Source organism: Caretta caretta, chromosome 17 (genome assembly GCF_965140235.1).
Source record: "Caretta caretta isolate rCarCar2 chromosome 17, rCarCar1.hap1, whole genome shotgun sequence".
Lineage (NCBI taxonomy): Eukaryota > Metazoa > Chordata > Testudines > Cheloniidae > Caretta > Caretta caretta.
This window is the reverse complement of record NC_134222.1, coordinates 24,393,002-24,409,667: the sequence shown is the minus strand read 5'-3', so window position 1 is coordinate 24,409,667 and position 16,666 is coordinate 24,393,002. Positions and strand designations below refer to the sequence as shown.

General features: G+C 56.4%; 2 protein-coding genes across 3 annotated transcripts in view; both read right to left on the bottom strand.

Annotated features, from left to right (window-relative positions):
• Window positions 1–442: 442 nt before the first annotated feature.
• The window catches only part of LOC125623894 (claudin-4-like), a 35,124-nt gene continuing 18,900 nt past the window's right edge, over window positions 443–16,666 (bottom strand). For both annotated transcript variants that reach the window (XM_075120764.1, XM_075120763.1), the window contains one exon: window positions 443–3,721. In XM_075120764.1, the coding sequence (XP_074976865.1) occupies window positions 3,051–3,695 (645 nt within the window). In that variant the 5' untranslated portion in view covers window positions 3,696–3,721 and the 3' untranslated portion in view covers window positions 443–3,050. The remainder of the gene's footprint in view (window positions 3,722–16,666) is intronic.
• On the bottom strand, window positions 13,979–15,219 carry LOC125623897 (claudin-4-like). The gene has a single exon (XM_048823956.2). The coding sequence runs from the start codon at window positions 15,150–15,152 to the stop codon at window positions 14,523–14,525; it is 630 nt and encodes a 209-aa protein (XP_048679913.1). The 5' UTR covers window positions 15,153–15,219; the 3' UTR covers window positions 13,979–14,522.

The window sequence follows — 16,666 nt, the reverse complement described above, 5'->3', positions numbered from 1 at the left end:
GGGAGAGCCGAGGCCACGTTACCCACATGCTGGCCAGCCAGCTTGCAGGAGTGCCGGAATCTCCCTAGCCATGCGGGGGGCCACCGGTGCCGGGACCATAGTCCCGCCCCACACGCCACCCCTCCCCTGAGGCCCTGCCCATCCTCTGCTCCTCCCTCTGTGGCCCCACCCCACTCTTCCACCTCTTCCACCGAGGCCCCGCCCTCGCTCCGCCTGTTCCCCTGAGGCCCCAGCCACTCCTTGCTCCTCTCCAAACCCTCCCCCTGTTGCTCACCCTTAAGGCAGGCAAAAGTGATGGGACCATGGCCCCCTGACCCGCCCCGATCCTGCACCCCTGCTCAGGAAATGTTAGCCCCCAAGAATCACCCCCCACCACCCGCAGGGCAGCAGATTCCCTCTCAGACGGTCTCCAGCTTCCCTTGAAATCAGCCCAGACTGAGCCTTCGAGCTACCAAAGCCTTTATTAAAACCAGCCTGGGTCAGCTGGCCCAACAAGGCCAACGGCAATAAACAGCATCTTCCTCCAGAGCTGCTGGAACTGCTCAGACCTCATGCTGCAGGGTTCAGACGCCAAGACCTGCTCACACAGGCACAGAGATCTCCAGGGGGGATGACCACCACCCAAAGCACAAAGTGATTGGCTGCCCGCTCCTCTCCCCCAGCCCTGGCATGGCACAGCTAGCCAACTCCTCTGTCTCCTCAGCTGCTGGTGCTAGTGGCTCTGGGGGCTGTACGCGGCACACAGTAAGGCAACCATTTACAGATGTGGCTGCTGATTTGCAGAGCCCAGCTGAGACCCCCTGGGCCCATCTTCTGAAGTGCCAGCTGAAGCCAAGAGGTTCTATGGGCGAATAAGGCCCACTGGGTCTCCTGTTGGACACCCAAAACTAAGCCCCAGTTCTGAAATATCAGGCTATATACGTAATATCTGTCTAGCCTGTGGTACTCCCTCATGGATATGGCAGCCCACTGCTGAGCCCCAGGAGGGAGGGGTATTTCATGGACAAGGGGCATTAAGCAAAACTCCCCCATCACCTCTTCCTGGTCCCACATTCCCCAACTGCTGGGAGGGACAGCGAGAACACGGCTGCCAGACTCTGCAACCGCAGGCAGAGGGCTGAGGGGCAAGGCACAGACATGGAGGCATCACATGTTGAACAGGTGGTGAGGGCACTTGGACAAGACACAGATGGGATGAAGTGGGGAGGGCGCATGCAGGGACGAGATGTGGCTGGTTTCTACCATCCCAGGCTGGCTTGGAGACAAAGACCTGGCCTCTGTTGCTCACGCCATCGTCCCTTTGCAGCTGGACTGTAGCAGAGCGACAGTGGGCATGACGCCTTCAGGTCTTGGGAAACTCCAGCTAGTTCAGAATGCTGCAGCACATCTCCACAGGCTGGCACATCCAGCCTGTCCACTGCTTTCTGCGCTGGCTTCCCACAGCACCTCGGATCAAGAGCAAGGCCTCGGGCCTTATCTTCAAGGGGTTCCGTGGCCTGGCCCCAGGATACCTGACAGCACCTAAAGCCCTGGGATGAGAACCATGGTCAACAACTCTGCTCCCGCAGGCCAATGGAACTCTGCACATCAGGGCACAACTGGTCTATGCAGGAGCCAGAGATTGGTGCAGGCTAGTCCCAGCCTGCACTGACCTCCCCTGGAAGCAAGGACTGTAACTACCCAGTCTGGCCCTTCTGGGTAGCATTGAGTGATTGGGCTGATGATTCCCAGCCAGGGGATATAAAGGAGAGCCCAGCCCCAGGAGAGGGTTGGGAGTGTGGTCTCTTGTGGCTGCAGCAGGAGGGTGTGAGAGGGCAGGAAATCCCGTTCCCCTGCTCCAGGGTGGGGAAGGTCCAGCCCCTTAAGCTATCAGAGGCTGGGGAGCCCCACAGTCACAGCTGAGAACAGGACTGTTGCTTTTTGTTATTGTTCCATGCTTCTTTTTTGTGTTAAAGAATAAACAGAGCCCTGAGGAAAGGGCTACAGACTGACCTGGACATGCCTGATTGGCCCAGGCTGATGATCAGGTTCACCAACCTACGTGGGCCGTCTCCAACCTCATCGCCTTCCTCTCTGAGTGCAAGCTGCACTGTTCTAACCAGCCTTTCCTGAGTGTGTGTGTGTGTGTATACAAACAAGCAAAGCACTACACTGCACACACATCTCCCTCTGACATGTGATAGACGTTAATCACGTTTCTTAATGCATGACTAGAAGGCACTTAGATACTATGGGGGTCCAGAGCACATGTCAAGGGGGATGTGGGTGCGGAGAAGGCATGTGGAGCAGGACATGGGCAGAAATGGGGGATGCATGGGGCAGGACACCAGCAAGTAGGGGATACATGTAAGGAGGTGACATGTGGGGTGGGACATGGGAAAGGAGGGAATATGTGTGGGATGCAGGGGGGATACAAATGAGGAGGTGGGATGGGCACAGTGGGATGCAGGCGGGGGATACATGTGGGGAGGTGGAAAGGGTGGGGTGGGATGCAGGTGTGGGGGATCCACGTGAGATGTGACGGGTGGGGTGGGGTGGGATGTAGGCAGGGGGGATACACGTAAGGAGGTGGGACAGGTTGCGTGGGATGCAAGGGGGGATACACATCAGGAGGTGGGACAGGTGGGGTGGGATGCAGGCGGGGGGGATATATGTGGGGAGGTGGGATGTGTGTGGTGGGTTGCAGGCAGGAGGGATACATGTGGGAGGTGGGATGGGATGCAGCTGGGATGCACATGGTGGGGTGGAATTCAGGCAGGGAAACATGTGGGGTGGGATACACATTGGGAGGTGGGATGCAGGTGGGGGGATACATGTGGGGAGGTGGGATGGGTGGGGTGGGATTCAGGCAGGGAAATGCGTGGGGAGGTGAGACAGGTTGGGGTGGGATACGGGTGGAGGATACATGTGGGGCAGGATCTGGACTGGGAGGGGAACCCCTACAAATTTCACACACTTCGGCTTGAAGCCAACATCCATTTGGATGGCTGTAAAGGGGCCCCTGTGAGCACGTGGGATGGGCCGGGGCAGGAGTGGCAAGGCAGGGCCCCTCACACATAGTTCTTAAGGGCATAGCTCCCCAGGCTGGAGTGCTTCACCATTTTATACTTCATGGGGTATGGCGCCTCTTGGCTGTGGGGGCAGGAGCAGCACAGTATGCCCCCCCCAAGCACCAAGAGGGCACTTGAGGCCCAGCCCACATAGAGGGAAGCCCCCAGCTCCTTCTTTAAAGCCTCTGGCACCATGGGGTTGTAGAAGTTGCTGATGATGGTGTTGGCCGACCAGGACACGGGGATGAGCAGCACAATCCCAGCCAGAATGAAGACAGCCCCGCCGGTAACGGAGATCTTGGCCTTGGCTTCCTTGTCATCGACGCACCTGGTGCACTCAGCCCCAAAGAAGGCAAAAAGGAGGGCAAAGAAGGATGCAAAAATGGAGACCACAACAAGGGCGCGGGCTACCTGGAGGTCCGAGGAGAGGTCCAGCAGCGAGTCGTAGATCTTGCACTGCATTTGGCCTGTGCTCTCGTACACACAGTTCATCCACAGCCCCTCCCAGAACACCTGGGCCACGACGATGTTGGAGCCGATGAAGGCTGTCACCTTCCACATGGGCAGCGCACAGGCCAGGAAGGTGCCCATCCAGCCCAACACCGACAGGGCCAGGCCCCCCATCTGCACGGCCATCACCGACATGGCTTACGGGCAAGTCACACTCTCACCTTTGGAGACAGTGGGAAGAGCAGATTAGAGATGCTGCACAGCAGACACACACACACATCCCAAGCTGAATGCCAGTAATTTGTAGGAGATGAAACCAGGGACTGCAACAGCAGGGGGAGCTGGATCAAGGCCCCAAATTAGCTGGTCAGACTCAGAAGACTTGGTTCTGCCACAGTCTCTCTGGGTGACCTTGGGCAAGTCACTCTGACCTTGCTGTGCCTTGGTTGCATATCATTACGATCTGAGAAGAAGTGGCACTTGGGGTCTTATGTTGGGCGTCTGGGCCAGAGGCCAAGTTCTAGGAGACAGAGCTGGCTTCCCGTAGGCAGAGCAGCCGCGATACCCATGGTTACCTTCGCTCAACCCTGTCCATTATATCCCCCGATGCCAAACTTTACCTGTTCAGGCTGAGCTTTTTCGGTGCCTGCTCTTGCATGAATGTGGATTGTGTGCATGTGCATGGATTGTGCGCACATGTACCTGTATGTACATGTGTATATGTTGTGACAGGTTTGGGCCAGATGGCTACAGGAGAGTGATAGAAGACAGATATATTAGCCCCAGGTTAAGCAGGTCCCTTTTCCCTGGGTAAGGTAACAGGGGCAGTTCCAGAACAATCAGGAACTTGCTGGAACCAATTAAGGTAGACAGGCTAATTAGGACACCTGGAGCCAATTAAGAAGCTGCTAGAATCAATTAAGGCAGGCTAATCAGGGCACCTGGTTTAAAAAGGACCTCACTTCACTCAGTGAGGGGTGCGCAAGGAGCTGAGAGGGCATGCTGCTGGAGGACTGAGGAGTACAAACGTGATCTGGCATCAGGAGGAGGGTCCTGTGGTGAGGATACAGAAGGTGTTGGCAGGAGGCCATGGGGAAGTAGCCCAGGGAGTTGTAGCTGTCACACAGGTGTTACACGAAACACTGTAGACAGCTGTGATCCACAGGGCCCTGGGCTGGAACCCGGAGTAGAGGGCGGGCCTGGGTTCCCCCCAACTCCCTATTGGATACACGAGGAGTTGACCTGGATTGTGGGTCCCACCAGAGAGGAAGGTCCCTGACCTGTCCCCTGACCCACTAGGTAGACCAGCAGAGACTGTGGGGATTGTTCTCCTTCCTTTTCCCCATGCTGGCCAGTGATGAGGTTAGCTGAGTGAACGGCAGGTTTGAGCCACTAGCGAAAGTGGCCAGACTGAGGGCTGCCGTGAATCTCTGAGGCGAGCAAATCCGCCAATAAGCGCAGGACCCACCAAGGCAGAGGCCAGCTCCCCAGGCCATACTCCCCAGTCTCAGTGAGTGGCCCACACTAGCTAGCCTCTGCCCCCAATTCCAATACCTCTTAGCCTAGGGGGAAGTGCACTGGGCTGAGAGCCAGGAGTACAAGTCTCACCTCACTTGCTGACTGGGGGTGATAATTCTGTGCCCCGTGCTCCCTTATTCCTGAGCAAAGGCTCCTGAGATAGAACACAAGTCCCTAGTAGGGCAGACTCAAGTCTCATCCCCTTAGCCACGTTATCGCTCAGAAGTAGGGTGCCAGGTCCATGTGCTTGGTTATTGCTCTCTGACCACTAGACAACATTCCCCTACCAGAGCCAAGAACAGAATCCATGAATCCTGGCTCACTGTGTTCCGCTGCTGGCAAGGAAATAGTTGTGTAACCCACTGGCAAGTGACTACCCTCTAGTCAGTGGCTGGTACACATAGAGGATAACAAGCTAGTCCTTAAGCTCAAATGGCAGAGGGCTGTGCTGTGGATATGACTATCCTGGGTTCTACCCAGCTTGAGGGGTCAGTACAGTTCCACAAAATGGAATTTCTGTTTGGGTTGGTTGGTTGTTTTTTCCACACAACAAACTAAAATAAAGGAACTTTATTAAGGCTGCATAGTCAAGTAGCCAAAAGTTATGAAATACCAGAATGAAAGGTTACTTGTGCAACTTTAATTTGGCCCCCTTGTACATTATGCTGCATTCTTTTATTACATGATCACATGCTAATTTTTCCACATTTCTGGCCTCATTCAGTGCTCAGGATGCCTTGTGCTCTGGAATGAGGCAGCTGTTCAATATCTTTTCATCTTCATCATTTAAGGTGTGGCCCAGCACTTTATTTACTGCCCACTATTCAAAACCTGCACCAAAGACAGAATTACTAATTTCCTGTGGTGCTCATCACTACGGTAGCTGAGCTCTTCACAACACCTGTGGGAGGTAGGGAGGTGGTGTTATTCTCATTTTACACTTGGAGAACTAAAGCACAGAGAGAGTAAAGGCAAAAATATTAATTTGGGTGTCCAACTTGAGATGCCTCACACCTGAATTTGACTTAACACTTTTTATTTATAGCATAACAGGCAGTTACAATATCTTCAACACACAGCTCCTGTTGAATTCAGCTGCAGCTGTGCGTGCTCAGCACTTCTGCAACTCAAACCCAGGAGTCTCATGTTGGGCACCCAGAAAACAAGGAACAAACAATTAATGACCAACTGTGAACATTGCATCCTACAGGAACTCTGTGACTTAACCATGAGAACATCCTTTCTCTTCTTGCAGACTCCTTCCCCATGCACTACACACTTTCCAACTTCTGCAATAAATGAGGTTCTACAGACAAGAGACTCCTTCACTGCACCATCCTGATTCATCCCAGAGCAGTATCCATCCTGTGCAGAGAATAAGGCAAGAATCTTCTGGAAAACTAGTTTCAGAGTAACAGCTGTGTTAGTCTGTATTCGCAAAAAGAAAAGGAGTATTTGTGGCACCTTAGAGACTAACCAATTTATTTGAGCATGAGCTTTCGTGAGCTACAGCTCACTTCATCGGAAGCGTTCCGGAAAACTAGTGTGTAATCACATGCATTCTGATATAGTCTTTAATGGTATGTCCAAGGGGACCAAATTAAGGTTGCATGGAGAACTTTAATTCTTGCAGTGTTGTTGTAGATGTGTTGGTCCCAGGCCAAGGTGGCTGAAATAATATCTTTTATTGGACCAATTTCTAAATTAGACCAAATATTTGAAGTTTGACGAAGTTATAAGCAACTGAAAACATGGTTTTATAATGGAAAGAGTTAGGTGATCCTAGTGCTGGGCTTCACTTGTATGTGATCCCTGACTGTTCTGAAAGCAATTCCAGGATTCTAACATATTCTCCTAGTTACGTGCTTCCTGCAAGGTTTGCACCAATTTCAGCAAAGAGCTGGCCAGTCGAAGGGTTCTCACTGCTGGATACCAGCTCTGAGTGGCTTGTAGAAGGCTGATCTTTTGGTAGGGGTGTCTGTTGAGCTGTAGCTTGTCCTGCTGTGGTTGGCTGGTCAGCTGTCAGACTGGAAGGTGTCATTAACCACAGAAGTTATTGTGCAGGGACTGTGGAAGAATGCTCAGCAATTGCTGGTAACTCTGAAGTTACTCGCTGGCTGATTAAGTGTAGTTCTCATTACAGAATGAAATGAAGTAAGAACAGCAGCATATGAATCAGTGATAGTGTTTAATTACCAGACACAGCTGTGGATCACTAGGTAAGTGTCACAAAGCCCTGCAGAGTGGACACGCCCTGTTACTGCTCCAAAGAAAGGACACTGCTATTTGTGTCACTTGTTCCATTGTCTTTGGTTTTAGTCTCACTTCCCTGCTCCCCATTCCCCTCTCCTCCATTTTGCTCTAGCTTCTTCCTCTTCCCTCTTTCTCTGGGGTGGGCTCAGGGGTAACAGATTCCTCCTAAAAGTGGGGGGGGGGGGCACGTAGCCATTCCTTCTCTGTGGCCCCACCCCTGCCCCTCCTCTTCCCCCAAAGCTGGAGCTGGGCTGGGGATCCTGGGCCCATCCACCCGCGTGGGGCCTGAGAGCAGCCCCTGGCCATGTCCCTGCCCTGCAGGCCCCCCTCCCAGGGCAGGTGTAGGATCTGTGGCTCCCCACAGTTGCCTGCACAGCTGTTACCCCAACCCGGCTCTGGTTTCTAGCCTGGCTGGGGGGCGGGGCCTTGGGGCCGAAGAGCCACACCCAGGCCATGGTAAGAGCTGTGGACCCTCCATCTGCCCTGGCCAGGGAGCCCAGGGGGTGGGGACACGGGCCAGGGGCTGCTCTTGGGCCCCCCACCCTGGGCAGGTGGAGGGTCTGCGGCTCCCCACAGCTGCCCAGGTTCCCTGGGCTGCTCTTACCTGGGCCGGGTTCCAGCTTCCGGCCTTGCGAAGGGAAGGAACCTTGGGGGGGGAAGATGAGGGGCAGGGGGCTGGGCCAGTGGTGAAAAGTGGGAGGGCCATGGCCTGTTGGCCCCACTCTCCCCCACCCCGTTCCGGTGCCCCTGGGTGGGATCCCATCCTCCTGACCTATCAGAAGTTCCTGCTAACCTGGGAACACATCAGAGCCCCTCCTTTGTAACAGGAGCCCATGGAGACACTGGAAACTGACATGTGACAAGTGTAATCTGTTCATCAACCTGACCCATGTTAGATGCTGGGGTCATCTCTTCCCAGAGCTGTTACGGAAGTGTCATGCCCTCCTCACTTGGGGTCAGGATGGAACAAACAATGTTAGCATTAAGGACAAAAGAAGGAGTCGGTCCTGGGGCGGTTTTTGCTCAAGAGCTTCATCAATAAAAAAACCGAGGAGTACTTGTGGCACCTTGCAGACTAACAAATTTATTTGGGCATAAGCCTTTGTGGGCTAAAGTCCACTTCAAGGATGCATGCAGTGGAAAATACAGTAGGAAGATATCTATACACAGAGAACATGAAACAATGGGTGTTGCCATACCAACTGTAACTAGACTAATCAATTATGGTGGGCTATTATCAGCAGGAGAAAAAAAACTTTTGTAGCGATAATCAGGATGGCCCATTTCAAACAGTTGACAAGAAGGTGTGAGTAACAATGGGCGGAAAATTAGCATGAGGAAATAGTTTTTACTTTGTGTAATGACCCATCCACTCCCAGTCTTTATTCAAGTCTAATTTAATGGTGTCCAGTTTGCAAATTAATTCCAGTTCTGCAGTTTCTCGTTGAAGTCTGTTTCTGAAGTTTTTGTTGTTGGAGAATTGTGACTTTTAGGTCTGTAATCGAGTGACCAAAGAGATTGAAGTGTTCTCTGACTGGTTTTTGAATGTTATAATTCTTGACGTCTGATTTGTGTCCATTTATTCTTTTTCATAGAGACTGTCCAGTTTGACCAATGTACATGGCAGAGGGGCATTGCTGGCACATGATGGCATATATCACATTGGTAGATGTGTAGGTGAACAAGCCTCTGATAGAGTGGCTGATGTGATTAGGCCCTATGATGGTGTCCCCTGAATAGATATGTGGGCACAGTTGGCAACGGGCTTTGTTGCAAGGATAGGTTCCTGAGTTAGTGTTTTTGTTGTGTGGTGTGTGGTTGCTGGTGAGTATTTGCTTCAGGTTGAGGGGCTGTCTGTAAGCAAGGACTGGCCTGTCTCCCAAGATTTGTGAGAGCGATGGGTTGTCCTTCAGGATAAGTTGTAGATCCTTGATGATGCGCTGGAGAGGTTTTAGTTAGGGGCTGAAGGTGATGGCTAGTGGCATTCTGTTATTTTCTTTGTTGGGCCTGTCCTGTAGTAGGTAACTCCTGGGTACTCTTCTGGCTCTGTCAATCTGTTTCTTCACTTCAGCAGGTGGGTATTCTAGTTGTAAGAATGCTTGATAGAGATCTTGTAGGTGTTTGTCTCTGTCTGAGGGGTTGGAGCAAATGCAGTTGTAACATAGAGCTTGGCTGTAGACGACGGATCGTGTGGTGTGGTCAGGGTGAAAGCTGGAGGCATGTAGGTAAGTATAGTGGTCAGTAGGTTTCCGGTATAGGGTGGTGTTTATGTGACCATCGTTTATTAGCACTGTAGTGTCCAGGAAGTGGATCTCTTGTGTGGACTGGTCCAGGCTGAGGTTGATGGTGGGATGGAAATTGTTGAAATCGTGGTGGAATTCCTCAAGGGCTTCTTTTCCATGGGTCCAGATGATGAAGATGTCATCAATGTAGCGCAAGTAGAGGAGGGGCGCTAGGGGACGAGAGCTGAGGAAGCGTTGTTCTAAGTCAGCCATAAAAATGTTGGCATCCTGTGGGGCCATGCGGGTACCCATAGCAGTGCTGCTGACTTGAAGGTATATACGTTGTCCCCACATGTGAAATAGTTGTGGGTGAGGACAATGTGAAATAGTTGTGGGTGAGGACAATGTGAAATAGTTGTGGGTGAGGACAATGTGAAATAGTTGTGGGTGAGGACAATCACAAAGTTAAGCCTCCTGGAGGGGGGGATGTGGGTGTGTGGGGAACACATGCTGGGGGTGAGGCTCTGGAGAGGGGGATGTGGTATATGTGGGGAGCACAGGCCGGGGGTGGGGCTTTGGAGAGCGGGACATGGGGTGTATGGGGAGCACAGGCTGGGGGCAGGGCTCTGGAGGGGGATGTGGGATGTGTGGGGAGCCAACCCTGGGGGTAGAGGCAGGCTTTGAAGGGGGGGGACTTGGGATGAGTGGGGAGCACAGGCCGGGGGTGGGGTGGGGTTCTGGAGGGGGGACGTGGGGTCTGTGGGGAGCACAGGCCTTTGGTGGGGCTCGGGACGTGGGGGACGTGGGGTATGTGGGGAGCACAGGCCAGGAGTGGGGTGGGGCTCTGGAGCGGGGAAATGGGGTGTGTGGGGAGCACAGGCTGGGGTTCTGGAAGGGGAGATGTGGGGTCTGTGGGGAGCACAGGCCTTTGGTGGGTCTCTGGGGGGGACATGGGGTGTGGGGGGGCCACAGGTCAGGGTGGGGCTCTGGAGGGGGGGACATGGGTGTGTGGGGAGCACAGGCCGGGGGCAAGATGGGGCTCTGGAGGGGGGATGTGGGGTGTGTGGGGAGCACAAGCCAGGAGGCAGGGTGGGGCTCTGCAGGGAGGACGTGGATGTATCGGGTGCATAGGCTGGGGGCGGGGCTCTGGAGGGGGCAATGTGGGATGTGTGGGGAGCACAAGCTGTGGGCAGGGCGGGGCTCTGGGGGGATGTGGGGTGTGTGGGGAGCACAGGCTGGGGAGGCTCTGGAGTGGGGATGTGGGATGTGTGGGGAGCACAGGCTGGGGGCGGGGCTCTGGGGGGATGTGTGGGGAGCACAGACTCTGGGCAGGGTGGGGCTCTGGAGTGGGGATGTGGGATGTGTGGGGAGCACAGGCTGGGGGCAGGGTGGGGCTCTGGGGGGATGTGGGGTGTGTGGGGAGCACAGGCTGGGGGCAGGGCTCTGGGGGGATGTGTGGGGAGAGCAGGCTGGGGGCAGGGCTCTGGGGGGATGTGTGGGGAGAGCAGGCTGGGGGCAGGGCTCTGGGGGGATGTGTGGGGAGAGCAGGCTGGGGGCAGGGCTCTGGGGGGATGTGTGGGGAGCACAGGCTGGGGGCGGGGCTCTGGGGGGATGTGTGGGGAGCACAGGCTGGGGGCAGGGCTCTGGGGGGATGTGTGGGGAGCACAGGCTGGGGGCAGGGTGGGGCTCTGGAGTGGGGATGTGGGATGTGTGGGGAGAGCAGGCTGGGGGCGGGGCTCTGGGGGGATGTGTGGGGAGCACAGGCTGGGGGCAGGGCTCTGGGGGGATGTGTGGGGAGCACAGGCTGGGGGCAGGGTGGGGCTCTGGAGTGGGGATGTGGGATGTGTGGGGAGAGCAGGCTGGGGGCGGGGCTCTGGGGGGATGTGTGGGGAGCACAGACTCTGGGCAGGGTGGGGCTCTGGAGTGGGGATGTGGGATGTGTGGGGAGCACAGGCTGGGGGCGGGGCTCTGGGGGGATGTGTGGGGAGCACAGGCTGGGGGCAGGGCTCTGGGGGGGGTGTGGGGAGCACAAGCTGTGGGCAGGGTGGGGCTCTGGGGGGATGTGTGGGGAGCACAGGCTGGGGGCGGGGCTCTGGGGGGATGTGTGGGGACCACAGGCTGGGGGCGGGGCTCTGGGGGGATGTGTGGGGAGCACAGGCCAGGAGTGGGGTGGGGCTCTGGAGCGGGGAAATGGGGTGTGTGGGGAGCACAGGCTGGGGGCGGGGCTCTGGGGGAATGTGTGGGGAGCACAGACTCTGGGCAGGGTGGGGCTCTGGAGTGGGGATGTGGGATGTGTGGGGAGCACAGGCTGGGGGCAGGGCTCTGGGGGGATGTGTGGGGAGAGCAGGCTGGGGGCGGGGCTCTGGGGGGATGTGTGGGGACCACAGGCTGGGGGCAGGGCTCTGGGGGGATGTGTGGGGAGCACAGGCCCAGGGCAGGTAGTTCAAGACCAGTCCTGCAGTTCCCTGATGCTGGAACCCCCCAATCCATCCCTGCCCCGTCCCCCAAAGCTGCCTACGCGCCCGTGAACGAGCTGCCGGGAGGCGGGGGCCCCGGCTCAGCCCGCGGTTGTTCGACGGGAAACGAGAGACGGCACAGCCGGGTTTGGAGCAGCTGCGGTTTAATGTAGAAAATGGCACTAATTTATTAATATTTCACATTGGCAGGAAGATCACAGCCTGGCCCCCAGTCTGCAGAAGGGGGCTCCCAGGTCACTCTGGGGCACAGCCCCCTTCCATCACTCTCCTGGCATCCCAGCGCCCATGCTCGCTCCACCCTTCCCGCGCCTGGCACTTCCAGCCTCCAGAGCCACTCTGCTTGTCATGAGCGGAGCTCTGCCCCATGCTCCAGCTCTCGGGGGAGGCCTATGGGTCACCACTGAGGAAGCAAATCAGCCATGCCGACGGGGGGCCCCCTTCCCAGAGGTGAACCCTGGAACCGCCTGGTCTAGTCTGCATAGGTGGGAGCCAGCATCAGGCCACAGGATGCGCCTGGTGCCTCATTGGGTGCCTGTTACAGTGGCTTTGCCCCTCCCCAGGTTTGGCAGCCCACAGGAGCTGTAGCCAGCTGATTAATCTGGGCAGCCTTCAGGCTGTTCCTGTTTGCAGTGGTCCGGGTGCAGCTCCCCTGTTCCAGACTCAGCCGGAGCTGGACATGTGCGGCCTCAGGCTCCCAAAGAGGGGGTGTGCCACCAGTGGAAGTACCCTTCCTTTCTGCTCTTGCTCAGCCTGCCTGGCTCTGCTCCCACCTCCCAAACCGGTTTGCCCAGCTGGGCCATTGACATCCAGTCCCCAGCACTGCCCCTCCCGCAGGTGCCACTCACACAGAAATCACAGGTGCAGCTAAACAAATACAGGCCTGAGAATGGGTCAAAGCAGAAACACAGGGTGTTACCCGGGGCTCTTTCAACCCAAGGCTTCAGGCACTTTACTGGTTTGCCAAAGTCTCCCCGTACAAGGGCAGGGGTGGGATGGCGGGAAACAGCTCCCTGCTCAGCAGCCCAGCCCCTCAGGATGGACCATCTGAACCAAGCACTGTCTCTGGTGGATGCTAAGAGCAGGCCAGAGCCCTGTCTCCACTCGGAGCGTTGGCCAGTGTGTCTCTCTAGGTACAGCCACGGGGGCAAACCTCCCAGGGGAGATGCAGCTTGTCCCAGCAAGAGTGCTGTAGCCAATACAGCTTATCCTGGCTCCCTGAGAGAAATAAGCTATGCCAGCAAAGGACTTTTTTGCTAGCATTCCTGCACCTTCTCTGCAGCTTTTGCCAGCACAGAAATGTGGTACAAATCACATCCCCTACGTGACACTGCACTACCAGCAAAAGTTTCTCGTGTAGACCTGGCCAGAGTCACCAAGAGCAAGACAGACCCCTAGAGTGAGACAGAGACACCCACTGAACAACAACCCTGTGAGTCAACAGGCAAACACAGAAACTCAGACACACCCAGAGACAGAGACACAGACCGAAACGCAGTCACCAAGACATCATGACTCACACCCAGCCTGAGACACTGACAGACACATGGAGACACAAAGGGGCCCTGTTTCAGTTTCACTCTAATAAGGCAGTCTCAGACTAAAAGCTCCTGCTTTGACCCCTGGGCAAGGGCCCGACCGAAATGCCAGCACCTGCTGGAGACCCGAGCTCTGGTACTGGAAGGAGGCCTAGAGGTCCCCACCCTTCCCTCAGGTGCTGCAGGGGAGGAATGGCAACGCCTGGGCCTCGCTGCAGCTTTCCTTCCTCTGCAAGGGCTGGGCTCACTGCTCCCAGGGAGGACCTGCCCTGCCCCAGCGTCATCTCTCTGTCCCCCTGAAGCATAGTGCTGCCAGAGCAGTCAGGGACTGTTTCTATCTATTCTCCATTTTAACTCGGATTAAAGAACCAGCTGAAATCTCAAGGGAAACAGAGAAGCACCTGCAAACTTTCTTACTACTCTCCACCCCCCACCCCGCACACATCGCCCAGTGCACCCCTCCTCCCCCTCCCCCTCCGAGGTGGGCACAGGCGGTGCCAGAGCTGCAAGGGGGCTGGCTGACAGCGCCGGAGCTGGCCGCGCCTTGTGGAGATGCCCAGCAGAGCCCTGATGGGCTGCCAGGTCCAAGCCCAGGCTGGCTTCGCTCAGGTGACCTTGAGGAATTCCAAGAGCTCTGTGCTCTGGCACAAACAAGCTGCAGTGGCAGATTCTTAGCACTGGGGCTGTGCAGCCGCTCACCAGCTGTGCACGTCAGCCAGGGATGTGCTGAGGGTGTGTCTGAGCAGCCAGCCAGCCCTGGCACCGTGGGGCTTCTGCTCTCAGGAGGCCGAGCTGCTCTCCCAAGGCCCCAGCCCGTGGAAAGGCCACAGTCTTCTCCTTCGGGAAGCTCCTTGCCAGCTTCTGTCTGTGTTCAGCCATCAGGTCCAGGGCCACAGGGGGGAGAGCTGGGCTCAGGCAGAGGTACAAGCAGAGCAGCGGGCTGGATTTGAGCAGGATAGCAGCTCCTTGATTGTCTTGGGTAGGAGGGGTGGCCGAGGCTCAGAGCACGCATGGTCCCTATACGTAGTTGCTGGCCGGCACCGACCGAGCAGCAGTGTACTTGGCAGAGTAGGGTTTCTCATTCCGGGGGGGGCAGCTGCAGCAAAGCAGGGCCCCCCCGATGAGCAGGAGAGCGGATGCAGCCCAGCCAATGTACAGGGAGGCCCCCAGCTCTCTCTTCTGCGCCTCAGTGACCATGGGGTTGTAGAAATCCCGGATGATGTTGTTGGCTGACCAGGAGACGGGGATGAGGATCATGATGCCAGCGATGATGAAGATGATTCCAGAGACGATCATGACCTTGGCTTTCGCAGAAGCATCCTCCACACAGTTGGTGCATTTCCCTCCAATGATGGCCAGGAGGAGGCCCAGCACGGCCAGCACGATGGCGATCACCACCAGGGCACGAGCCGCCTGCAGGTCCTGGGGCAACGCCAGCATGGAGTCGTAGACCTTGCACTGCATCTGGCCCGTGCTCTGCACCACGCAGTTCATCCACAGCCCCTCCCAGATGATCTGAGCCACCACAATGTTGTTCCCGATGAAGGCCGTCACCCTCCACATGGGCAGCCCACAGCACAGGATGGTGCCCAGCCAGCCAATGACAGAGAGGGCCATGCCCAGCACCTGAAGCCCCATAGAGGCCATCACTCCCTGATTTCTGCCTCGCACAAGCCCCGACAGAGCTGACTGGTGTCCTTGGAAGTGGAGATGCAATGCTCCACGGCTGGACCATTTGGAGAAGTTATAAACCTTTGCAGGGGGTGGAGTTTCATCCCCCTTGCTCCATCCACTTTGCACAGACAGAATGTGTAAAACCAGTTCCCCAGGATTCCTGGGCTCTGCATTCTCATCACAGCAGTGGTGCCCCAGGGCAGATTACAGAGGGACCAGCTCTCACGCCCTACCAAGGAGGCTGCTCCCAGGGGCAAATAGCTGGGCTGCCTTACAGCTCCCACCATTTATCCTAAATTAGGATTTTTCCCAGCTTTGCTAAAATCCCATCTGGAAAGAGCACCCCCCCGCCTCCTCCGATGGTGGGGGGAGCAGGCTCTGCAGGTGGAGGGGAGGAAGCTTGAAGAGAGGGTCTAAGTGCTGGAGCAGGATTCTGGGCTCTATTCCCAGCTCTGCCACTGACCCACTGTGTGATTTTGGCCATGACATGTGATCCATCTGTGCCTCAGTTTCTGCCCCCAGTAGAATGGTGCTCCCGGGGGTCACTCCTGTTATAGGGTTGTGCTCTCCACAGCTGTCACTTCTGGGACGCTCCCCGCTATTAGCACAGCCCAATGTTCCCTCTAATCTTTGACAGGCCATGTGCGCAAAAAATGTGTTCTGCGCAAATTTCAGTATGCGAGGTGTTTTGCTGTGTGTGCGGGGTTTAGGATCCGTGTGTGCGCACACCCAGCTTAGAGGGGACAGTGGCACTGTGCACTGCTGGGAGCCTGTCACCTCATCCCGCCCAACCCCAGCCGACAGAGCACAAGCCTCTGCCCTCGTTTGTACCAAGGCTGGTTGTTGACAGCATCCAAGTGTGAATCAGGCCTCAGGGATGCGGTGTCCCCAGTGCGTCTGAGAGCCCCAAACCGGTCTGAGCTGCTGGCTGCTGCAGAGAGGAAGGGCTGGGGCAGATCCCTGTGAACAAGCACTGCACACAAGAGCTTTCTGTGGACTGTCATTACGCAGCATCCCTCCCTTCCTCCTCTCCAGCACAGCAGTGTCACACAGCACTTGCAGCCACCACACTGCCCTGCTGTCCCAATCGCTGACTCAGCCCAGAACGCTCCTCACCCTCCCTGCCCAGAGAGAGGCTGGGGGAGGAACAGACAGACCAGGGCAGGGAGTGGTGCAGACCTGCCTTTTGCCCTGGGGCAGCTGGGGCTGATAGCTGGGCTGTAGCAACCCCTGAGGTCTGCAGGCAGCTACCACCACCCATGGGCCTGAGAAACTACACCACACCACACCTGGCTGAGAAACCCTTGCTATCAGGACAAAGGCACAGGAGGTCATGGGCCTGGCCCAGGAGGGGTGTTGGGGAGCCCAAGACAGATCTACTTCCCCACCTCACCCCAGGTCACAATGGGCCCATGTCACGGGGTGCGCTCATTGGGAGAACAGCTAGTTACTGCTGACTCACGGCCTTAGCTTGGGCTGGGACACAA

Excerpts from the sequence above, each read along its gene's own strand:
- LOC125623897 (XM_048823956.2), bottom strand. The coding sequence starts at position 15,152 with ATGGCCTCTATGGGGCTTCAGGTGCTGGGCATGGCCCTCTCTGTCATT.